Below are 26,341 nucleotides of genomic sequence, written 5' to 3' on the forward strand. Positions count from 1 at the left end.
TATTGCAGTGAAGAGTGGCACAAGATGGAACCTTTCATGCCGCACCTATTTCTTCTGATGAATAGCCAAAAGTGGAACCTTCCCTGCCACACATTCCTGTGACAAGTGGCCAAGGGTGGAACCTTCCCTGCTACATAGTCCTTTGATGAATAGCCAAAGGTGGACCTTCCCTGCCACATCTTTTTCTATGATGAATAGCCAAAGGTGGAACCTTCCCTGCCACACATATTCCTGTGACGAGTGGCCAAGGGTGGACCCTTCCACACCTATCCCTGTGACGAGTGGCCAAAGGCAGAACCTTACCTTTCACATCTGTGAAGTGCGCCGAAGGTGGACACTTCCTTTTTTCTGGGAGAACTTCCCTGACTTACTGTTGTGTCTCTAAAACAGGAAAACTTACTATAAAACAGATACAATCTTCCCACCAACCTTTTAAACATTTCCCACTCAATCTGGTTTACTTATGTAGATAGGTTTAGTAGAAGCCTCATGTCTACAGATAACTTTGAGCATCTCCTGGTTCCACACACTTCATCTTCGACTCTCTTTAGCATGACGGATGTCATGCAAACAGCTTTTTCAATGGCATCTCCATTAAATAATGACATCTCATAACTTTATGTATATTACACTTGAGTGAGCTTGCTTCATAATGCATTTATGGACATTAAAAGTGCACACTTATCCTTTCACATTACATTGGCCTACTTAATTGCAATACTTTGTAATTCTGCAGGAAAGCATTCTGATGGACAGCTTTTCAAAATTCACCCAGCATTCCAGTAAAACAAGCTCTGACAAGCACACTCCGATTAACACAAATACAGTTATTTTACTAGAACACAACTCTCTTAATAAGTGAAACAATATCAGAATTCCAATATATTTCCCACGATGCATCACTGCTGAATATGCAAATAATCCTTTGTTGTCTCTGTAAGCTAAACACACCTCCAGAACCAATGAATTGCAATTAGGTATTGTACAGAGCCAATTGCGTTGCATATTCAGTAGTGATGCATCATGGGAGACATCATATGCTCACTCTAACCTGTAATAACTGTTTTAAGAAGGCAAAGTTTTGTTTTGCATTCTAATACACTTATCAAAAAGTGTCCCAATTGAAAAAAAAGGAGGGACCACTATAACAAGAAACCACAGTTCTGAATGATATGAATGAATCTGAAAGTGCAGACTTAGCTTTATTTTTATATTCATAAGAAAGACAAACTTTCAAACATTCATAAAATCCACATGCTCCTAAAGCTGATATGTACTTTTGACTGGGTTTCCAGCTGTTCCAGAGCTATACTAAAGAGTGTAATATACCCAAGACTGCTGTTGCTAACACTGTCAGGAGTAAGCCCCTCCCATTTGTTCTTTTACACCTCTTCATCAATTCTTAAATATATTGGGTGGTTAAGACCTCAATAAGGAAGCTCAGTTCACTTCACTATCTTCCTCACTTATGCCTGGTACACACCATGCAATTTCCCGTCAGATTTTGGGTTGTATATATAATTTCTGAAAAGTCAGATCTGATTCCGATTGTTTTTTCTGATCGGTTTTCCGATCACTTCCGTAAAAGAAAAAATAATTGATCAGAGAAACAATCGGAAATCAGAATGGACCTGTTGGACATCATCAATTCCACTCAAAATCTGACAGGAAATTGCAGGGTGCGTACCAGGCATAAGTCCTATTACACCCTTCCTACTTCCTGGAACTACTGAAAATGTAGACATGTTTTTTTAAATGTAGGTATCCTTTGGTTCTGTCATTTTCTGAAAGGACTTTTTTTTTATTTAAATAACTAAATTCAGAAAGCACCCCAGATCAGAGCAGGATCTTTGTAAATAAGGGGGAAATGTATAATGTAGCAGAAAACCATGGCTTACCAAGCTGTCTTGCTGCACAGTTTAGTGGCGCACAGGCGCACAATATAAACTCTCCTATTTACAGTATAATCGGATGCATCTTATTTGCAGTTAAGATGTTTAGTGCCTAGACACTAGCTTAGAGGCACCAGTGAGCTGAGAGGCAGCTGTCACAGGTTCGCAAACTGCACTCACCATCCTTCAGTCTCGCTGACATTATCGCACCCAGAGCATAGAGAGCTGGATGCATGAGTGCAGCTCCAGGAAGGTGGGCACATCAAGCAGGGGAAGGGATGGAGATGTGACTACCATGACGGTCAGGGAACGGTGGCAGTCAGCACACTAGGGGTGTGGTTTCGGAGGATGAACCCGTACTCATGTCAGAAGCTGAGGTTTCAGTGGAGGGCAGCGGTTAGGGCACCAGCACTTCTATGTCTGTAGGTACCAAATATGTAAATCTTGCCCTGACAATGGACGTTGCCAGAAATCTAAATACCAATCTGCTACATTCTTTCATGTAAAATGGGAGCACCCAGTCCTCATAACTACTGGTCCTCCGTCAGGAACATTTTTCAAAAAGACTTCCGCACAGATATCCCTATTTCACCTGAGAGAATACTACTAGTGATGGTCAAGTAGAGGAAAATAACTTTGAGTTGATGTGAATTTACACAAATTTTTATGCAAATTTATGCAGCTTGAAAATGAACCATTTGAATTTTACTTCAGCAGGATTTGATTGGTTCATTTTCAAGCTGCATACATTTGCATAAAAAATGCATACATTTGCATCAACTCAAAGTTATTTGCATCTACTTGACCATCACTAAATGCTACTAGGTGTGAATGATTTGTTAATACATTCGGAGAACCAAACTAAAACATTATGTTGGCTACTAGCCTACGCTAGAAAACAAATCATTATTATATGGAACAGTGACAGACCTCCAAATAAGAAAAGTGGGATACAATATGTACATAAGGACCAGATCTTGATTAAAGGAGCATACAATAACTGGAATGCAGTAACAGTTTTTTTTTTAGAAAATTGTCAATCATCCACTTTAAACTCAAACTGGATTAAAAAGGTCAAGAGGTTGCTGTATCTTAGTATGTGATCTAATAAAACAGAGGTGACGGCTGGACTGGAGCAGGGGTTAGATGGGAGGAGGGGGGGAGAACTGAGACTAACCATTCTCAAATAAAGGGGGGGGAAGAGGTGGTTTGTTTACAGTCATTGGGTGGATGGGAGGTTTTAGGTTGAGTTATGTGTTAACAAGTATGGTTTAACCAAGCCGATTGAATTGTTTTTCTTCTGTATATCAAAACGTTTCAATACAATGAATCTAAATACAAGTGATTCATCCCTGGGCCATGACAGGAGTAGGTTTGTTTTCCTACACTTCTACAAATTTTACTCTACGGCTAGTTGCTATTACTATTTGACATCAGTTCTGATTAAAGTGCCTGAGTGACATCCAGCAGTGTTCCCCCTGCCTCTCAACACTCTCCTGGCCAATGAAGCAAAAAATCTAGAAAGGTCTCCAGGGAGTGATGTGACCCGGACGTTGCAAGAAGCACTCAGGGCAGCGAAAAGCAAAATAAATGCAGCATGTAACAAATCGTTCCACCCTGTAAATGAGGAAGATGCGGCACGGATAAAAGGTAACTCTCAGGGCGCATTCCTGATAACATCTATGTGAACGGGGCCAAAAAGCCACTCCTTGAAGATACCGTCAAACCACCCATTACAAATTATCCCTCGTGATCACTTACAACACAATCGGTGACAAGCAGTTAGGCTGGTATCAGCAGCACCTGAATCCTGTAAATAAACATTACTAAAAATATACTTATAGGCAACAAGATGTGTTAGTGATCCGTAATTTTCTTTTTCATGGGCATAAAACCAAATTCTTGCATCTTTTATTCCACTTATCTTTTTCTTACCTGTGACATTAACTTCCACTTGTCCTGTCTGGCTTCCAATTGAATTTTTGGCCTCACAGATATATATTCCGGAGAGGCTGTAAGTGACAGGTCCACGGAAGGACACAGTGTTATTGTTCACCTCTGCAGAATCTGGAAGTGACCCATTAGCCCTGTAATAAAAATCAGAGAAGTTTAAAGAGGAACGCCAGTGAAAATAATGTAATAAAAAAAGTGCTTCATTTTTACAATAATTATGTATAAATGATTTAGTCAGTGTTTGCCCATTTTAAAATCTTTTAAATCCCTGATTTACATTCTGACATTTATTACATGGTGACATTTTTACTGTGGGCAGGTGATGTAGCTGCTGCGTGTTTTTTTGGCAGTTGGAAACAGCTGTAAACAGCTATTTCCCACAATGCAGCAAGGTTCCCAACTGCCAGGAGTACCATGGTCCTCAGAGTTTCTTGTGGGAGGGGTTTCACCACAATATCAGTCATACAGCTCCCCCTGATGTTCTGTTTGTGAAAAGGAATAGATTTCTCATGTAAAAGGGGTATCAGCAACTGATTGGGATGAAGTTCAATTCTTGGTCGGAGTTTCTCTTTAAGTCTTTAATTATAAAGATGACAAAACGCTGTTCATTATCATTAAAGCATAACCCCATGAACAAGTCAATTGTTATTGCCTGTTAGAAGCCTCTCCACCAGTAATCTTCTACACTACAGACCTCCACATTGCAAGACTGTGATCTTCTCAGGAAATCCTGTCTCTGCTCCGCCCAGCGGATCGCTCAGAAACAGCTGTATCAGTCTGCAGACAGACTGTACACACACCGGACTGTCACTGGAACGCCCACCCAGCGGGAGGTGACGACGGCCCCGTCGTTGCCTCCAGTCCGGCATGTGTACGGACCTTAATTATCCAAGTGTTTGATGATATTTTCTCACCTTATTAAAGCGGGATTGTCAAAATCAAATTCCATTTACCCACTGCTCTGTGTTTATTATGCAGCCTGCAACCTAATCCTGAATTGCTAGCACTCCAGTCGAATCAGAAATGTTTATGCTGTAATAAATCTTATCTCAGTTGGCCTGCCTCTATTCCCAAATTCCTGCTCCTCACTGATTGGCTGAGGGCAGTTCAGTGTGACACGAGCCTGAGAAGGGAGAAGCTTCTGAAATATGATCTATTCTGTGTTCACATGTGTTTACAAAGCACGCTAGATATGACAGTGCAGTTTCTAGGAAGGAAAAAAAAAGTAAGCGAGGAAATTACACCACGATTGGCTTCAGTCAGAGGTAATAAAAATGGAGAATGCCTGGAGCAGTTTTTTCTTTATTTACTATATAAAATTCACTGAAATTAAAACCTGGACAGTACAATACATATGCTATGTAAGTAGAACAAGTATTTATGTACTTACATATGTGTTTTTTTTCGGAGCTAGTATAACTGTCCCTGCTGCTTTAATAAAACGTCTTTTAAGCCACCAGCAAGCAAAAAAAAATACTCAATTTTCACAGGACTTTTCCACCAACTTTTTGGTACTTTTTTTTTCAATTGCAGCATGCTTAGGCCCGGTTCACATTAGCGGTGGCCGTCCGGAATCGCCGTGCCGGAGCCGGACCGCTTGCAGAACGGACGGAACGGACGCACGGCATAGCAATGAAAGCCTATGCGTCCGTTCACATGCGTCCGTTCTGCCGGACCGGAGCCGGACCGGATCTGGACTCCGGCGTCCGTTCCAACATGCGCTATTTTTTGGTCCGGCTCCTCCGCAGCCGTATCCGGGGCGGAGCCGGACTGCACCATCCGGCCAATACAAAGCTATGAGAACCGGAGAGCGCACAACACACTGGCTAAAAATCCGGATGTTCTACCCCACTTCCTATGCGTATTGAAGCGGCGATTTTGGATGGGGACACATGGGCAAGCATTTTGGAGTGGAGCAGCAGTGATTTTAAACGTGCTGGAGATGTTGGCAGTATGTCGGAGGTGGAGGTGAGTGCTAAACAGCGGAGGGCCTAATTCCACAGGTCCACCTTCTGCTGACCTCCCAGACCCCAACATTTTTATTCCTTTTCTACTATCTTTTGCCAAACGGATCCGGATCGCATCCTGATGAACACCTGATGCAAACTGACCGGATCCGGATCAGAACCGTACGGTTCCGATCCGGATCCGGTCAGGTCATCCGGTCCGTTTGGCAGAGAACCGCAAGTGTGAACGGGGCCTTAACCGTTACTTTTAAACAGAAACATTATCTCCTAGGAGAAAACCTAGGAGACTAAGCGAATTGGATCCGGCGTAGTATTTCTATAGCTAGATAACTGCACAGCAGTGTCTTATGTAAACTGTACGGAGGAAGCTCTATCAGAATCCCTCAGTCTGGTGGCCTTGAAGATGAGAGAGAAGACCTTGAGCAATAGCCTCTGGCTCTCGACCCTCTTTATTCCAGGTCAATAAAACAAATTGGCAGCTGGTCTATCCACCAGAATCTGTCTGCACTGCGATTCTGAAGAAATGTCTATTTCTGAAAACTCTGCACACCTTTGGAAAGAGGCAGATTGTTTAGAGCTGACATTCTTGAAGCAAATAAGTTTCAGACATTTATCTCACAGGTCAAAAGTGCTTGGTGAGTAGATGTGATGATGTGGTTTCTGTGGAGATCTAATAAGATTTTTGTGAAACATTTATTGGAAGCCTGCAGAACTGGAAAGATAAGATACTTGTTGGAAAAACTGCCAGGTGATGTTCTGCCTACTAGTTGCTGCAGCAGGCCTCTCAAAAGGAAAAGAAGAGTCGTACACACACAAACACACACACACACACACACACACACACACACACACACACACACACTCGCCCGCAGAAAACTCTATTCCTTTTCAGGGCTCAGACATTTTAGGGCCAAGTGATGTACAGATGTGTCTTGTTGCTATGAATGATGACAAAGGGCACAATGGAACTGTGAGGCAGGGAACACACTTGTCTGTTTTCGTGCGCGTTTTCTGCACAGAAAAACTGAGAACTCATGTTAATCAATGGGCTAGTACACACTTAATATGTTGTTCGCGCACAGAAAAAAAACTGATATTCTGCATCCTGATTCTGCATATTTTGTCAGTTTTCTCTCTCGACTACATCAGCTGCTGTGAAAAAACGCGTGCGGTTTCCTGAATAGAAACACACTTGGTGTGCAGAAAAAGTATGCAGGAAAACGTGCGCAGAAAACTGAAAGACAAGTGTGTTCCCTCCTGAGAGGGAGGAGTAAGGAGGAGAACAATGCACTCAGCTGAGGGGATACAGCACTCCATACTGGACCGTGTGACTTGTACACACACTACATTCTTGGCAGAGGAGGCCCCATCTGGCCAACTTGGCAGAGAACCCTTTAGCTTGTGTATGAAGGTTAGGATTGGATGGTTCTTAGTCTTGGAAATTCTGGACCGCTTCAGAAGAGGTGGAGATGATTTTCCTTTAATTTGTGGCAAGATTTCAGATATCAGTAAAGGATCTTTTAGGCTAGGTTCACGCATACAGTAAATCTGTAAATTTCCGGTCAAGTCCATTCAGGTCTGCATCAGTTTTCTATCAGTTTTACCTGACAGGATTGGAACTGTACACATTTTTGTGTGAACACACCCATCGCAAACTGATACAAAACTGACAGGACGGGACTGGACCAGAAATGTACACCTCTTATGTGTGAACCAAGCCATAGAAACCTCATTTGAAAACTGACAGGGCAGGACTGGACTGGAAATGCACAGATTTATGTGTGAACTAAGCCATAGAAAACTACAAAACTAACAGGACTGGACTGGAAATGTACAGATTTATGGGTGAATCAAGCTATAGAAAACTCCTACAGAAATGGTGCCAACTGTCAAAAAGGATACCCTTTTCTGTTTTAGGCCAGCCATACACTTATCGATTTTCATATGATCAAATATATAATCTATATATCCCTGATCAGTAATCTACAGTAGCTAGCATTTTACCACCTTCTAGCACTTTTTTATTTATTTCATTATTTATATTTAATCAAAAGTCTGTTAAAAGATGATGAAAATGTCCCCTCTCCTGCCTAATAAAAAGAAAAAAAAATGAACCTTTCCATCAACTTGTATTCTTATTGAAAGTGATAAACTGAGGGCCTAGTCTTTAATAGAGTTTTGATCAATTTGAAGTTTTTATAAAATGAAGCATTGAATGGCCTTAATATAGACAGTATTGTATGGGAAACCTTAGGGTGATGCCACTGGTTGGATAACTATATAGACTGGAAATCCAAAGTTTCTTGAAGCATCAGAGTTTCCTCTGCAGGGTCCTTATGCAATTATCTATTTCCTCTGAGTTTTCTCCAAGAAAATACAGCAAGAACTGATAGTCATTTTTCATCTACTATTAGGTGTTTTTATTTGCCACTTTTTAATAAAAGTTATTTTAAAGAAAATATTAAAAATGATCTCTTAGGAGAGAAAACAATTCAATAAGGGCCCAGCGCCCGTACACAATTCACTTTTTCTCCTGAGTTTTCTCCTAGGTGATATTTTCAGAACTTGTCATAAAACGGCTTTTAAGCTGCCAGCAAGCAAGAAAATACCCAAAATAAAATTGATAGTACTTTTTCACCCACTTTTCACTTTTTTGGGTATTCTATCAATTGTAAAATGATGAAAAGTTAGTTTAAAGTGGATCCGAGATGAAAAACTAACTAACAAGTAACTTGTCTATGTATCTTATCTAAAGTTTAGATAGTTTACACAGCAAATGTAGCTGCAAAAAGCTTCAACAGTATATGATTATTTCTTCCTGTGATACAATGAGAGCGGCCATGTTCTGTTTGTCACATTACACACAGGCAAGCTGCTGTGCATCTCCAGCCCTCAGCCTGCGAAAACTTCACTCCCCTCTCCTCCTCCCCTCTGCCTCTGAAATCTCTGGCTAGTAACACCTACCCCTCCTTCTGCCCAAACTGAGCTCCCATAAGCCCTTGCTACATCGGTCTCAAAGTGCCAAGGCACTGGAGAAGCTGTGGGTGAGGCTTGTTTAGTTTATAGGGAATTTGAGTATTAAAAAAAAAAAGTATTTGGCTTGAGGAATGCCCTATAAACTATATGAAAGGAACACAATTATGCAATGAGTAAAAGTTTGTCTCGGATCCACTTTAAATAGAAGATAACTCAGATGAAAACGTTAAGTGCATATGGGCCCAGGTGTGAACCTCTGATCTAGCTCTAATGTTTCACAAATGTTGTTTATTAATCTCTATAGCTAACCAATAATAAAAACTAGACAGAAACTCACAATTAAAATTTTGATCCATGAAATGAAAACAATGATAAACCTCTAAATGGTAAAAAGTAAATAAAGCACAGACACAGAGCTTACATTCTCCATGTGTACTCGGAAGGTGGTGGATTGGCATCTGCTTTGCAGATCAGCTTCACATCAGCCCTCTTCACATACCAGTTCCCATCAAATCCTTCAATCAAGACTTGGGGCTCATCTGGAGGAAGGTCAGCAAAGGAGAGCAAGACATAACCGACAGAAAAGGAGAACATTAATATTGAATGAGGTGAGAACCGAAATAAATATATTATTAAGACCTTTATGCCTACAGAAAGTCAACCCCGTGGTATTAATTCCTATGAACTTCATAAGGATTATTTTATAGTTCCAGTGTGCAAAGTGGAGCTAAACATAAAGCAAACTAAAAAAGACTGAACTACAGATCACAGAACTTGCCAAAAAGCTCTCTTGATCTTCCATAGCCAGCCAGAATGTCAGCTGCAGCAGTCGGGGAAGGAACCTGAGGCTGAAATCAGGATGTAAAGAGTTGGAGAACTTCAGAGCCCGTTCTATGAGCTATAAGAAAGCTGATGTTACGAGTCAAACTCGAAAAATTGGTGAAGCTAAAGGTGGCCATACACGGTACAATTTTTCATTTTTTTTTTCGATTAGATAATTTAGTTCTATTATTCCGTTAGATCGAATATAAAGATTTTTCCATCATGTCCGATCAGATTTTTTTTCGAAAAAACGGGATAGTCGTTCAAATTTCTTGATTGAAAAAAAAAATACTTTCTACTTTCATTCGATTCGATCATTTAGATCGAAAAAACAGGAAAATCGAACGTTTTTATTGTATCGTGTATGGGCACCATAAGATAAGAGATAGGAACCTTTTGCAGGTGTTTTGGATTAATTAGCTGTTTAGAGTGTCACTTTGAGCCTAGAATATTGAACATTTTAACAATATTGTAATGGTCTGAGATTTTGATTTTGGGGTTTTAGGCTTAATCATCAAAATTATACCAAGTAAAGGCTTTAAATATCTCACTTTGCATGTAAGGAGTCTATTTCATATATTAGTTTCACCTTTTAAGTTGAGTTAGAGAAATAAATAAACTTTTGCACAATATTCACATTTTTTCAAGTTTTACACTTAGTTTAAAGTATCAATGTGGTGTTAGTGTTTGCAGAAACAGGATGGTAATTGCAGCTGCAGATCTTCAGAGTAGAAAATATGTTGAAAGCATCTTATAAAACAGCTAATGGCTAGAAAAATCTTATTTTAGGCACAGCACTGATCAAGTAACAACGTACCGGTACGTGCAAAAAAGCCAAGATGATAGGCTACTATTAAATTGGTCTGTGAAACGTTAAAAGTACACGGCTACATAGTGCATTTCTTGCTCCATTGCTACCTGATATGCTGCTGACACTAAGTGGCTAGCAATGGAGCACAAAACACTCTGATTGCTAGTGGTCATTACAATAATAGCAGTTGAGTTACAGTGATTCTTGACTAGCAATGCATCAATGTCTAGGTAATTGTCCATGTGCCATAGGCCAAGATCTAACCAAAGACAAATGATGTGATCCAATTGACAACAGGCAAGGACACAAAATAAGTTTATTAGCACCGACCAGGCCATCACTCAGACGTGTCAGGAAGGCTTCTATCGTCTGCTGCTGATAACAGAGATAAACCAGCATACCAGGTGTATCTCCACGGAACTCAAGAAGAATGTTTGCCATAGGAGTGTAGCTCACCAGATATCAAGCACTTATGCTGGGCATACATGGCTCGTTTTTGAGCCATCAAGATGGCTCGATCAATAATTTCCGACATGTCCGATCTCCCACTCGATCGTTTCGCTGCTTGATTCCAGATAGCAGTGAATGGGAAAAGATAAGAAAAACGAGCAGAAGATAAGTGAATTGACTGCGGAATCAAGCGGCGGAATGCTCGAGCGGGAGAGCTGAACGGCAAAAACGAGCCGTGTATGCCCAGCATAAGTCATTTTAAGGTGACTATAACAATGTACGGGGTAGATTGACCAAGAGACAGATCTCTCTCTGACCGATTCTGATCAGAGATAGATCTGTTGACTGCCCATACACCGCAGACCAATCCCAGATAGATTTCAGCATGAAATCTTTCAGGAATCAGCCTTGTGGCACCGCTGTGTCCGTCCACCAAAATATTAATGTTGCCCCTCATGCATAAAACTATATCACCTGTCTGACCACCACGAGTGTCCAGCTTTTCTTGGGTCAGTATTATTGTCCCACGTGGCTGCCGCAAATAGCATGTGGTGTGTGTTTGACATCACACATTCGCCACGTAGCTATACACTATAGGCTTGATTCACAAAGCAAAACTGAGTTTAGGCGTGATAAGGGGCTTTTCACCAGGATGCTATGTTTAGGAGGTGATATGTTTAGGCGTGGTAAGTTTAGGCATGTTAAGTTTAGGTGTGATAAGTTTAGGCGTGATAAGTTTAGGCACCAACTGGGTTAGCACCGCAGTGCACAGCTGATCAAAAATTTTGCGCTAGCAAAGTCTGGTGCACTTCACATAGAGTTTAATGGCGCTGCTTTGCGTGGGGGACTTTGCCCGCGATCTAAACTTATCTAAAAACTTATCATGCCTAAACTTATCACTCCTAAACTTATCACGTCTAAACTGGCTTTTCACAAGCGTGGTGCAATGGTTATCACACCTAAAGTCTCTAACTGGGTTAGCACCGCTTTGTGAATCGAGCCCTATGTGGGACAAGAAAGTAGAAGCAAGAGAAGTTGGACATGGGGAATCAACAAACTGCTGGGCAGCCAACAGACTGAATGCACAGGCACAACATTAACATTTAGGGGGTCTGTATGGCTAAATATTGTAAAAATGAAACACTTATTATTACATTATTTTCACTGGAGTTCCTCTTTAACTGCTGTGGCAAAGACAAAAATCATAATAAAACCAAGAACTTCTTATAAAGAAATTTGTATAATCTCGCACAGGATTACTCCATGTTGTACAGGTGCATTAATTATAAGCAATAACATTTGAGATTACTATAGGCAGTTCTGCAGTAACCAATATGTTAATATTGGTTACTGCAGTCTTCGCAATAGCTATTTAATTACTGCAGTTCTCCTTAATTACTGCACTCTTCTTAATTGCTATTAGTTACTCCAGTCTGCTTATTCACTATTGGTTACTGCAGTCTTCTTGTGTTCTACTGGTTACTGTAGTATGCTTACTCGCTATTGGTTACTGCAGCCTGCTTACTCGCTATTGGTTACTGCAGTCTGCTTACTTGCTATTGGTTACTGCAGCCTGCTTACTCGCTATTGGTTACTGCAGTCTGCTTTCTCGCTATTGGTTACTGCAGCCTGCTTACTCGCTATTGGTTACTGCAGCCTGCTTACTTGCTATTGGTTACTGCAGCCTGCTTACTTGCTATTGGTTACTGCAGCCTGCTTACTCTCTATTGGTTACTGCAGTCTGCTTTCTCGCTATTGGTTACTGCAGTCTGCTTACTCGCTATTGGTTATTGCAGTCTGCTTACTCGCTATTGGTTACTGCAGCCTGCTTACTCGCTATTGGTTACTGCAGCCTGCTTACTCGCTATTGGTTACTGCAGTCTGCTTACTTGCTATTGGTTACTGCAGCCTGCTTACTCGCTATTGGTTACTGCAGTCTGCTTACTCGCTATTGGTTACTGCAGCCTGCTTACTCGCTATTGGTTACTGCAGCCTGCTTACTCGCTATTGGTTACTGCAGCCTGCTTACTCGCTATTGGTTACTGCAGCCTGCTTACTCGCTATTGGTTACTGCAGCCTGCTTACTCGCTATTGGTTACTGCAGCCTGCTTACTCGCTATTGGTTACTGCAGCCTGCTTACTCGCTATTGGTTACTGCAGTCTGCTTACTCGCTATTGGTTACTGCAGTCTGCTTACTCGCTATTGGTTACTGCATTCTGCTTACTCGCTATTGGTTACTGCAGCCTGCTTACTCGCTATTGGTTACTGCAGCCTGCTTACTCGCTATTGGTTACTGCAGCCTGCTTACTCGCTATTGGTTACTGCAGCCTGCTTACTCGCTATTGGTTACTGCAGCCTGCTTACTCGCTATTGGTTACTGCAGTCTGCTTACTCGCTATTGGTTACTGCAGCCTGCTTACTCGCTATTGGTTACTGCAGTCTGCTTACTCGCTATTGGTTACTGCAGTCTGCTTACTCGCTATTGGTTACTGCAGTCTGCTTACTCGCTATTGGTTACTGCAGTCTGCTTACTCGCTATTGGTTACTGCATTCTGCTTACTCGCTATTGGTTACTGCATTCTGCTTACTCGCTATTGGTTACTGCAGCCTGCTTACTCGCTATTGGTTACTGCAGCCTGCTTACTCGCTATTGGTTACTGCAGCCTGCTTACTCGCTATTGGTTACTGCAGCCTGCTTACTCGCTATTGGTTACTGCATTCTGCTTACTTGCTATTGGTTACTGCCGTCTGCTTACTCGCTATTGGTTACTGCAATCTGCTTACTTGCTATTGGTTACTGCCGTCTGCTTACTCGCTATTGGTTACTGCAATCTGCTTACTTGCTATTGGTTACTGCAGTCTGCTTACTCGCTATTGGTTACTGCAGTCTGCTTACTTGCTATTGGTTACTGCATTCTGCTTACTTGCTATTGGTTACTGCAGCCTGCTTACTCACTATTGGTTACTGCAATCTGCTTACTTGCTATTGGTTACTGCCGTCTGCTTACTCGCTATTGGTTACTGCAATCTGCTTACTCGCTATTGGTTACTGCAGTCTGCTTACTCGCTATTGGTTACTGCAGTCTGCTTACTTGCTATTGGTTACTGCAGTCTGCTTACTTGCTATTGGTTACTGCAGTCTGCTTACTTGCTATTGGTTACTGCAGCCTGCTTACTCGCTATTGGTTACTGCAGCCTGCTTACTCGCTATTGGTTACTGCAGCCTGCTTACTCGCTATTGGTTACTGCAGCCTGCTTACTCGCTATTGGTTACTGCCGCCTGCTTACTCGCTATTGGTTACTGCAGCCTGCTTACTCGCTATTGGTTACTGCCGCCTGCTTACTCGCTATTGGTTACTGCAATCTGCTTACTTGCTATTGGTTACTGCCGTCTGCTTACTCGCTATTGGTTACTGCAGTCTGCTTACTTGCTATTGGTTACTGCAGCCTGCTTACTCGCTATTGGTTACTGCAGTTAGAACATTAGGATTGATATTAACAGTGATTTATAAAATAATCAGATAATATGTATCTACTTAATGCCACACGGCTTTTATTTTACAGCAATGCATATGGATTTATTTCTGTTAACCCAACACAAAACCATTTCCAGTAATAACTTTGAATTCTGCAACCTCAGCCATTTTTGCTGCATACTATTTAAACAGTGAGCTGGAATTACTTAAAGAGGTTATTTCGCGCAAAAAGTAGGCAGTTAAAAAATGTGACAGATGACAGGTTTTGGGCCAGTCCATCTTTTTAAGGGGGATTCTCAGGGTTTTCTTTGTTTTCAACAGCATTTCCTGAACAGCAGTTGCAAAATCTAACTGACATAATAGTGTGCAAGTGATTAGGGAGGCTGGCTGGTATCTTGCTATTTTGGCAGTTAAACTGTTGTTCAGGAAATGCTGTTGAAAACAAAGAAAGCCCTGAGAATCCCCCTTAAAAAGATGGACTGGCCCAAAACCTGTCATCTGTCACATTTTTTAACTGCCTACTTTTTTCGCGAAAGAACCCCTTTAAGATAGAATATTGGCCTGGATTCTTTTAAAACGTAGCATATGTTTGTAACTTTTACCTGGGTCATATCAGAAAATAGTGGAATTGCTGAAAGTTTAGTGGACTGTTTGTGTACATACACATACCTAGAGTCACACAGCTGCAATTTTACTAACCTTTCAGTAACCATTTTTGTTCTGATAAGGCCCAAGTAAGATTTTCAAACTTTCACTACCGAATGGGGGACAAGTGTTAATAAATGCAGTCCAAGGTTGCTGGAACACCTATGTTCTCCACCCTCAGTGAGTTTTTAAATTTCTCATGTCCCCAGAAAGAGCAGTCATCAGAGTTTGGCATCTACTTACAAAGCACAGTAATGGTGGTATTCTTTGTTACTCTCTCAGTCTGGTAGTTTATGACACAAGTCAATAGCTGCTTGTGGGCCTCTCGGGTTGGCACGAGTTTGTAGCGGCTAATCACGGTGACAGTCCCATTGTCGTTCTTAATCTCTTGATATTCTGCCTCTCCTCTCAGATGCGTCTCCCAGGATATCGAGCTTGGTGGCTTCCCATTGGACGAGATGCAGGTTGCCACAACCATCTTCTCTCTTGACAGAGGAACTGCCACTAGCTTTTTAGTTGTCACTACCATTTCGTTTTCTGGTCTAGCTGTAAAATGGAAAAACAAAAAAAAAAGTTCTCATTATAGATCGTATTGCACTGTACATGATTTCATCATACAACAATAGTGTTTACAGACAGATACCAATTTAATTCAAACTTCACTCACAAGGCATATCTGCGGATGGCGCTGTGCTGCATGACATATGACCAACCTGCTGTGACCCCTTCCTCCGAGTGCGGTCAACAACCAGGGAAATACTAGGGGAAATACTACTTCCCCTGTGCCTCCATAGTGTGTCCAAGCAATATTATACCTTTCACAGTATGTCCCAGCTCCCCTTTACCTCCATAGTATGTCCCAGCTCCCTGTAATCCCATAGTATGTCACAGCTCCCCTTTACCTCCATAGTATGTCCCAGTTCCCCTATACCTCCATAGTACGTCCCAGCTCCCCTTTACCTCCATAGTGTGTCCCAGCTCCCCTTTACCACCATAGTATGTCCCAGCTCCCCTTTACCTCCATAGTATGTCCCAGCTACCCTTTACCTTCATAGTGTGTCCCAGCTTCCCTGTAATCCCATAGTATGTCCCAGCTCCCCTATAGCGCTATAGTGTGCCCCAGCTCCCCTGTAATCCCATCATATGTCCCAGCTACCCTTTACCTCCATAGTATGTCCCAGCTCCCCTGTAATCCCATAGTATGTCCCAACTCCCCTTTACCTCCATAGTGTGTCCCAGCTCCCTTTTACCTCCATAGTCTGTCCCAGCTCCCCTGTAATACCATAGTATTTCCCAGCTCCCCTTTACCTCCATAGTATGTCCCAGCTCCCCTATAGCTCTATAGTGTGCCCCAGCTCCCCTGTAATCCCATAGTATGTCCCAGCTACCCTTTACCTCCATAGTATGTCCCAGCTCCCCTGTAATCCCATAGTATGTCCCAGCTCCCCTATAGCTCTATAGTGTGTCCCAGCTTCCCTGTAATCCCATAGTGTGTCCCAACTCCCCTTTACCTCCACAGTGTGTCCCAGCTCCCCTGTAATCCCATAGTATGTCCCAGCTACCCTTTACCTCCATAGTGTGTCCCAGCTTCCCTGTAATCCCATAGTATGTCCCAGCTCCCCTTTACCTCCATAGTATGTCCCAGCTCCCCTGTAATCCCATAGTATGTCCGAGCTCCCCTGTAATCCCATAGTATGTCCCAGCTCCCCTTTACCTCCATAGTATGTCCCAGCTCCCCTGTAATCCCATAGTATGTCCCAGCTCCCCTGTAATCCCATAGTATGTCCCAGCTCCCCTATAGCTCCATAGTATGTCCCAGCTCCCCTGTAATCCCATAGTATGTCCCAGCTGCCCTATAGCTCTATAGTGTGCCCCAGCTCCCCTGTAATCCACTAGTATGTCCCAGCTCCCCTATAGCTCTATAATGTGTCCCAGCTCCCCTGTAATCCCATAGTATGTCCCAGCTTCCCTGTAATCCCATAGTGTGCCCCAGCTCCCCTGTAATCCAATAGTATGTCCCAGCTCCCCTATAGCTCTATAGTGTGTCCCAGCTCCCCTGTAATCCCATAGTATGTCCCAGCTTCCCTGTAATCCCATAGTGTGCCCCAGCTCCCCTGTAATCCCATAGTATGTCCCAGCTCCCCTATAGCTCTATAGTGTGCCCCAGCTCCCCTGTAATCCCATAGTGTGTCCCAACTCCCCTTTACCTCCATAGTGTGTCCCAGCTCCCCTTTACCTCCATAGTGTCCCAGCAATCCTATACCTTTCACAGTGTGTCCCAGCTCCCCTATACCTCCCTAGTGTGTCCCAGCTCCCCTGTAATCTCATAGTATGTCCCAGCTCCCCTATAGCTCCATAGTGTGTCCCAGCTTCCCTGTAATCCCATAGTGTGTCCTAGCTCCCCTGTACTCCCATAGTATGTCCCAGCTCCCCTGTAATCCCATAGTATGTCCCAGCACCCCTTTACCTCCATAGTATGTGCCAGCTCCCCTGTAATCCCATAGTATGTCCCAGCACCCCTTTACCTCCATAGTGTGTCCCAGTTTCCCTGTATTTCGGGTGTTCCACATCTCTGATGTGTTTCCTCCTACATTACAACCCTCCCCAGTGAACTCTAGGGTCATGAAGCTAATCTAATCATCCTAATCTCCCTTCTGTAACAAGTGGGGTCCCCTTAAAGGACATCCAAGGTGAAAATAAACGAATGAGATAAACAATTGCATCTATCCTCCTTCTCCTAAAAATGACTTTTTTTTTTTAGGTATCCCACAGTTTTATTTTAGATTTAAATCTAGTTTTTACTGTTTCATTGTCTCTGCTCAATTACACATGCATTGAAGTATGCCAGAGCTCAAATCTATGTACTATTTACCCTTTTTATTTATTTCCTGCTCTCAGAAACCATTTATTGACAGGAAAGTGTTTTATGGTTGTAATTCCTTATCAGTGGGTGCTACACTATAGTCCGACCCAGTCCTGACCCAGACAGAAACGGTCACTTGCATACATGATGTTTAACTCTTAAAGAGACTCCGTAACAAAAATTGCATCCTGTTTTTTATCATCCTACAAGTTCCAAAAGCTATTCTAATGTGTTCTGGCTTACTGCAGCACTTTGTACTATCACAGTCTCTGTAATAAATCAACTTATCTCTCTCTTGTCAGACTTGTCAGCCTGTGTCTGGCAGGCTGCCAAGTTCTTCAGTGTTGTGGTTCTGCTATAAACTCCCCCTTCCAGGCCCTTCTATGCACACTGCCTGTGTGTTATTTAGACTAGAGCAGCTTCTCTCTTCTCTCTTATCTTTTACAAGCTGGATAAATCGTCCTCTGAGCTGGCTGGGCTTTCACATAGTGAGGAATTACAGACAAGGGCAAAGCTGTTTGCAGGAAGAAAAGAGCAGCCTGAAACTTCAGTGCATGAGAGATGCAGGGGGAAAGAAACACACAAATGATCTCTTGAGATTCAAAAGGAAGGCTGTATACAGCCTGCTTGTGTATGGATGTATTTTCTATGTGTGGACATACTGTACATCAACCTACTTCCTGTTTTGGTGGCCATTTTGTTTGTTTATAAAAAAACTTTTTAAAACTGTTTTTAACCACTTTTAATGCGGCGGGGAGCGGCGAAATTGTGACAGAGGGTAATAGGAGATGTCCCCTAACGCACTGGTATGTTTACTTTTGTGTGATTTTAACAATACAGATTCTCTTTAACACAGCATAATCATTTGTGTGCTTGACACTGTACATACACGTCTATCTCATTATGTCACGTCATCTCGGTTGTCCTTTCTACCTTTCTCCCCGACAGCTTACCTGCTGCAAATGTGCCGACATGACCAGCATTTCCCACTCCTCCCCATAACAATTGCAGCCCTCATTATCCACCTTTTTAAAAAAAACAAAAACAAAAACCAAAATGCAGCTACTGTGCTTATCCCAGTAAAACATTGCTGCCACCATTTCTCAATCCCCCCCAGCATTCTCTCCTCCCGCCCATAACAAGTAGTGCAGCTAGCATAACTCCTCCCCCCTTCATCCCCACAAACCACAATTGTCTGCAGTACTTCTTCTTCTCCCCTCAAAGCATATGCAGCCACCATGCCCACATTATCTATGGCAGGCAAGATACCAGCTGCCTGGCTAACCTGCTGATCCTCTGCCTCTAATACGTTTAGTCATAGACCCAGAACAAGCATGCAGCAGATCAGGTGTTTCTGACATTGCCAGATCTGACAAGATTAGCTGCATGCTGGTTTCTGGCATGATAAATCACTTGGGCTGCCAGGCAACTGGTATTGTTTAAAAGGAAATAGACATGGCAGCCTCCCTATTCTTCTCACTACAGTTGTCCTTTAAAGCATATCTGATTTACAAACCACGTTTTTTTCATGCTGCCATTGTATTGTGTGATCTTTTAGAGGTTTTGTGAAGTTCTTTCAAATAAGACCTACATAATTCCATATCTGTTTTAAACCTCCCAAGAAGTCATATTAATATATTAACAATCTCATAAAAGGAAAGCTGCTACAAATAATGGCATACACGCTGTATTTCTCTGTCTCCTTACAACCTATCATTAAAACACCCAGGAGAGTCAGCTTCACCTCAGCCTCTCCAGGGACCAGAGCTGCTTCTTCCTCATCTTCAAAGAGCTACTAACCAGTCCTCCACTATTGCCTTTCATGCTACTTCAGCTAAAGCTGGCTGGCATTGGAAGACTGCGGCAGATTTCCTCACTGGCAGATTTCAGCGATAATGAATAGAAATATAAACATGAAGAAGCTACCAAGTGTGTGAGAAGGATGCAGTTAAAGTGTTGGAAGAAAACATGTCTGCATAATTTCCAAATAAAAGCTGTTCCAGCATATGGTGCGCTGGAAGGATATGCAAAAACACAGTTATGTGGGCACAAGGACGTACCTCTCTGCAGCGTGTATTATGTAAAGTCTGTACCAGCGCTAACAAGAGCGGCAGGTCCACGGCAAACAATGTTCATCATAAAGGCAAACAAGCCATATTTCATATGCAAACGCACGGCTAATGTGAAATATAGAGCTAGCGCAGAGCTGCACTTGCCTTATATTGGACTCTATTATACAGGAAACTGATCTTTTGATATAGTAAAATCTACATATGGATGCAAAAGGTCTTTGTGAGAGCTGAACGTAAAAGTGGCAATCACCTCATAGAGCTCAAATTATTTGCATATTGGCAATTCTGCTTAAAGAGAATCGGAAGCAAGTTTATTTTTTCTTTTTTAAATATAAGTCAGTAGATGTAAATAAGACTAATTAAGTGAGGCCATTACCACATTTCTGCTGCCTTCGATTCGTCCACAATTCTGTAAACTAAAATCTGTCTTTCCAGGACAAAGATGGCCATGACCCCAGAATTGTTTCCAGGTCACAGCATAGCCTTCTGTGTGTTCGCCATAGCACGACACCCGGCTCTCTCCTCACAGTGTCCCGGAAAGGGATGGATGCATTGCGCATAGCTCTGTACGCGCCATGGAGGGTGGCAAAAATTAGAAAGGGGGTGGAATGGGGCGGGGATTGGCAGCGATTGACATAGGCTACTGTAAACAGCTCTACCTCTTCCTAGAAGCATATTCTACGACCCAGTGGGTCACAGAGAAATGAAAATCAATTATGTGGACTCGTTTAGGGAATACTGCAGAAGATCAGGAAAGTAAGTGCTCATTATGATTGAGGCTTAAAAAAGAAAAAAATTTGGTCTTTAAAGTGTGGTGTTCCCCAATCTTATATCAGTGATGCAGGTCCGGCCGGAATCCTCCGTTCTGCCGCAATCAAACCCCGGTAGACGGCTCAGTCCAGCTCAGTCTGACTGATGTCTGCCTGGGCCTTCTGTGCTTGCGCAGAAGGCCCCCTGCTGACCTCACACAGCCGCTCACCGGAGCAGATTGTGGCTGAATGGCGGCACTGAGGAGGAAGGCGAGGGATGCACCCGTGCTTATGGGGCTGGAGGAAGCCCCGGGTAAGTAAAAAACATTATTTTTAACCATCTCTAGGTCACTTTAAGTGTTTGGGTATGATCACAAGACAGTTATCAGCATAATAGCAGTAATGGGTACTGCTGGGAAAATTAGTGTTAGGGACACATGGTCCAGGGTTAGGAATTCAAGAGTGCAAGATTTGGTGTTCAGACATATGCTGGGGGAAGGTTAGGGCTAGGCATTGGACTTTGTTTAGTAGTGCATGAGAATTATTTTACGTAGAACATATAGTAGGGACTAACTCATGATTAAGCTAATTTCCTGTTTACCAATGCAATTTTGATTCTGAGAAACAAAAAAAATTTGCAAGACAGGAGCTACTCCTAATGTATTGAGAAGCCACGCTCTGAAGCAGTGCTGCAACCTCCAGGCCTCCCCGCTGGCAGTCATGACTTGTTACTCAGCTCTGCTTTATATTACAGCAATGGCTCTTTCGAGGAAAACAAAACACTTGATGACTAGATGCATTGTAGGCAAACAAGTTGCCTGGCCAGAACTTTTGTTCAATCAAAGCCAGTTATACATACATCAAAGGTCAGCGCAGGTTTAGAAAGTCATATGTAGGGAATGGTAAATTCTTCACCACAATATATCAAATGCTCAGAGGTAGATATCCGCCAAACATCAAAACTAGAAAAGGCTTACCAGCTCCCAACAACCCACATTATAAGGTTGTAAAATGGCTCAGGTCACAGATAACGTCCAGGGAACATCAGACGTCGTGAAGATCCAGTGGACATCCGTATGGAGGTAAAGTTTCAGGAATTTATATAGGAAAACAAAAACGGCAATATCTAAGCGTAACCCGTTTATTTAGATAAAATTTCTTTAAAAGGCAGTAGGCCGCCTGTTACCTTCCCGACCGGTTTCGCAGTCTTGCCGGTCGGGAAGGTAACAGGCGGCACCATTGTCTATTGATCTACGATTGACCATTACATGCGCGCTAATCTTCAGGGGTTCCCCGTTTATTGGCCCCGTATGTGAGTTATCGTTTTTTTATCTACTGCCTTTTAAAGAAATGTTATCTAAATAAACGGGTTACGCTTAGATATTGCCGTTTTTGTTTTCCTATATAAATTCCTGAAACTTTACCTCCATACGGATGTCCACTGGATCTTCACGACGTCTGATGTTCCCTGGACGTTATCTGTGACCTGAGCCATTTTACAACCTTATAATGTGGGTTGTTGGGAGCTGGTAAGCCTTTTCTAGTTTTGATATCTACCTCTGAGCATTTGATATATTGTGAAGAATTTACCATTCCCTACATATAATGACTTTCTAAACCTGCGCTGACCTTTGATGTATGCCTGACTTCTGAACTTTTGGACATTGTTCTTCTTAGCGGCGGTTCCATTGTCCCTTGGCGCTGATATATTTGTTACTATATATTACAAAGCCAGTTATAGTTCCTACCACCTACCAGTCAACTTTGAATGTCACGGGCCAAACAGAAGCTTGCTTGCGTTCGAAGGCCGCCTGCCAGATTTTGAAGCAGTAATTTGGGGGATTCTGGGACCTTATTAGCAATATACTCTAACCAATTCCCTGCCACATGTTTTTTTCCCTTTCTGTGCAAGAGCAATTTTCACATCATGCTCCTCCCATTCATTCGCCAATAACTTTATCACTACTTATACTGAACTGATCTATATATTATTTTTTCAAGGACAAACTAGGCTTTCTTTTGGCAGTACATTTTGCTAAGAATTATTTTATATGCATTTTACATAAAACCCACGTATTTTATTTGTCCCGGTTATTACAACGTTTAAATTGTGTCCCTAGTACAATGTATGGCGATAATATTTTATTTGGTAATTAAGGTGTATTTTTTTCCATGTTTTTTTTTTTTTTATACCATAACAAGAATTACAAGCCTCTATATTAAAAAAAATAACAGCAATATACCCTCATGACATACATATTTAAAAAAAATGTCCGTAAGGTATCTATTTATGTAGTTTTTTTTTTTTTTTTAAATGATGCAATTTTTTTTACAAGTGTTTTATCTTAGTAACTATGGGGTAGGGGTTAAAATACATTCTATTTTTCTATGTAAATGTGTATAATGGTGTATTTGGGTGTAGTTTACTTTTTAGGCCACAAGATGCCAATACACATAGTTCCTGATTACTGTTAACAGTAGACAGGAACTAGTGTATGCATCTGTTTACTTTCAGTTTTGGTGAATGAGAGGCTGCGTCTCCCTGACATAGCTCTTATTCATCACAGGCATGGTGATCAGGGTTGGGAACAGCTGTTTCCCATTCCCTGATCACAGAAGTACGGCACAGTGGCGAAAGCGAACGTGTGCAACGCAGCGATCTGAAGTACACAGGGGCGTATACATATGTATCAGCGGTATGCAACTAGTTAAAACCTGAAGTTTGTTGTATTTCTGCAGCTGCAGTCAGTGAGAATGCACCCGGAATTCACTATTAGATTTACCAGCTACCAAGTCAGTGATAAAGGGGAAGGGGCTTCATGAAAACACCAAAAATGTCTCTGCAGGCTGTTAGGTGCCCCTTGCACAATTTTCAAACCCACCATAAACTATAAAGTGGAACCACAATCACCCTATATATGTCTACAATGAATGCCATGTACTGCCATACGATAATGGCAGTTCTCTCACTGGGAGAGAAACAGGATATGTCAATTTCTAAAAGTTGCAGGACTTTCAGACCAGTGTTTTCTTGGCATTTCCTATATAAAGAAAGTGTCACTTACCACTGGATAAAATGGTGGAAATGTGAATGTTGATAATAGTACACGGTACTACAGTCATTGGTTGGTAACGACAGTGTCTCACACGCAATGGAAGCCTCTAAAACCTTCTCATATTAACCTGCTGAGCGTTCTGGACGAGCTGAGCTCGTCCAGAGACGCCGGAGGGTGCCGCTCAGGCCCTGCTGGGCCGATTTAGACAAAATAAAAAGGAGCACACGCAGCCGGCACTTTGCCAGCCGCGTGTGCTACCTGATTGCCACCGCAGTGCGGCGATTTAACGCGTGCAGCGGCGAAAGAGGGTCCCCCCAGCCGCCCGAGCCCAGCCGGACCAAACAGTTCCGGCCAGCGCTAAGGGCTGGATCGGAGGCGGCTGACGTCCATGACGTCACTCCGCTCGTCGCCATGGCAAACGGAGTGACGTCTGGCGTCCATGACGTCACTCCGCTCGTCGCCATGGCGAGCGGAGTGACGTTCTGATCGCCGGAGGCGATCAGAAGTGCGGATTAGGAGCGCCCTCTAGTGGGCTTTCATGCAGCCAACTTTCAGTTGGCTGCATGAAATAGTTTTTTTTTAATAAAAAAAAAACGTCCGGTCGCCAGCCTGGCGATCTTATTAGAACGCCAGGCAGGTTAAAACATAAGCTACACAAAGTAGTGCTTTTCCAAGCAAAAGCTGACAGTGGGCAGGTGTTTTTTAAAACATGCTGGCCGCTGCGTCACGCTCTGCAAAGTCTGACAGAAAGGTGGGCCCTACCACCACTCAGCTATGGGTCAGAAATTTAGGTCTGACTCATGTACAAGTCGACCCCTATACGTTTATTTAGTGAGTTAGACCTAAATGTCTAGACCAGGCTTTCTCAACCAGGGTTCCTTGACGACTCTGCAGGGGTTCCTTGGCATTTTACCCCATCGTAAAGGAAGTACAATAGAGCACATTAAAATAGGGGATACTGTAAAAAGAAGCCTTAAATTGGGGGTCAGAATAATAATGAGCACAGTATAATGAGTGGCAGTGTAATAGAAGGTAGTGAAATTAACAGCCTAATACACAACTCCACTGCGCTCAGTCACGGTGTCCACACGTTAAATCACCATTGAGTGCTGCTCCACCGTTACTCAGGGCTCTTTCACACTACAGGCAGCGGTGAAAGGCTAAAACGCTGCGTTTTGGCTGCAGGCGTTTTGAAGACGTTTTGAAGGCGTTTTAACGCCTCTACATTACAGTCAATTGTAATGAGAAACGCCGCGGTAGGCCCAGAAAAAGCGCCTGGGAGCGTTGAAACGCAACGCTCCAAAACGCAGCGTTTAGTGTGAATGGTAAAATGAAAGTCTATGGACTTTCTTTTACCTAGGAAAACGCCAACTTCGGCCGTGGCGTTAAAACGCCGAAAAAGCCCTCTGGTGTGAAAGGGCCCTCAGGGATCAGAGTAAGAAAACTGGTAAAATACAGAAAAAAGGAAAAGAGAGGAGCGCTCTCTGGTGTATTAACCTTTTAATAGTGCAGCTAGGCGCAAGGCAATAAAATAACACTTACAATGTGTATATAAAATCAAAGCTCATCACATAAGTCAAGTACGTCACCGCGTCCTGGTGTAAATTCAACCGCTTGGCTGGCCTCCGCACTATGGCCAGTACTGTGTATTTTTATGGATCCTAAATGACCTGCTTGAAACAATCCAGTTAAAAGGATAATAGTAATAATGATGCGAGCACCATACAGTAATAATGATGCGTCATTGCGTCATCTGACGAAGGCGTGGAACGCCGAAACGCGTCATGACGCAATAGACGCAGGGCAGCTGCCGAGTCTCCGTGTTCCAGATCCCGCCGTCGCTTCTTAATTCCAGGATTCCCCGCAGTACTGGCCATAGTGCGGAGGCCAGCCAAGCGGTTGAATTTACACCAGGGCGCGGTGACGTACTTGACTTATGTGATGAGCTTTGATTTTATATACACATTGTAAGTGTTATTTTATTGCCTTGCGCCTAGCTGCACTATTAAAAGGTTAACCAGCCGGGCGGTATGGACGAGCTCAGCTGAGGCTGCCGCTCAGGCCCTGCTGGGCCAATTTTTTAAACAAATAAAGAGCAGCACACGCAGCCGGCACTTTGCCAGCCGCGTGTGCTGCCCGATCGCCGCCGCTCTGCGGCGATCCGCCGCGAGCAGCGGCGAAAGAGGGTCCCCCCCAGCCGCCTGAGCCCAGCGTAGCCGGAACAAAAAGTTCCGGCCAGCGCTAAGGGCTGGATCGGAGGCGGCTGACGTCAGGACGTCGGCTGACGTCCATGACGTCACTCCGCTCGTCGCTATGGCGACGATGTAAGCAAAACAATGAGGGCCGCTCATTGCGGCCTTCCTTGTTTATTCTGGGCGCCGGAGGCGATCGGAAGAACGCCTCCGGAGCGCCCTCTAGTGGGCTTTCATGCAGCCAACTTTCAGTTGGCTGCATGAAATATTTTTTTTTTTATTTAAAAAAAACCCTCCCGCAGCCGCCCTGGCGATCTTAATAGAACGCCAGGGTGGTTAATACACCAGAGAGCGCTCCTCTCTTTTCCTTTTTTCTGTAAATTAACAGCCTAACCTACTTTTAAAGACAATGTCTC

The 26,341-nt window shown here is 43.0% G+C and overlaps 1 protein-coding gene across 9 annotated transcripts in view; it reads right to left on the reverse strand.

Annotated features, from left to right (window-relative positions):
• NECTIN1 (nectin cell adhesion molecule 1) overlaps window positions 1-26,341 on the reverse strand; it is a 316,761-nt gene that overhangs the window by 182,555 nt on the left and 107,865 nt on the right. For all 9 annotated transcript variants that reach the window (XM_068240982.1, XM_068240981.1, XM_068240986.1 and 6 more), the window contains exons 3-5: window positions 15,237-15,539; window positions 9,210-9,327; window positions 3,828-3,979 (exon numbers count right to left, since the gene is read on the reverse strand). In XM_068240982.1, the coding sequence (XP_068097083.1) occupies window positions 3,828-3,979; window positions 9,210-9,327; window positions 15,237-15,539 (573 nt within the window). The remainder of the gene's footprint in view (window positions 1-3,827; window positions 3,980-9,209; window positions 9,328-15,236; window positions 15,540-26,341) is intronic.

Source organism: Hyperolius riggenbachi, chromosome 6 (genome assembly GCF_040937935.1).
Source record: "Hyperolius riggenbachi isolate aHypRig1 chromosome 6, aHypRig1.pri, whole genome shotgun sequence".
Classification (NCBI taxonomy): Eukaryota; Metazoa; Chordata; class Amphibia; order Anura; family Hyperoliidae; genus Hyperolius; species Hyperolius riggenbachi.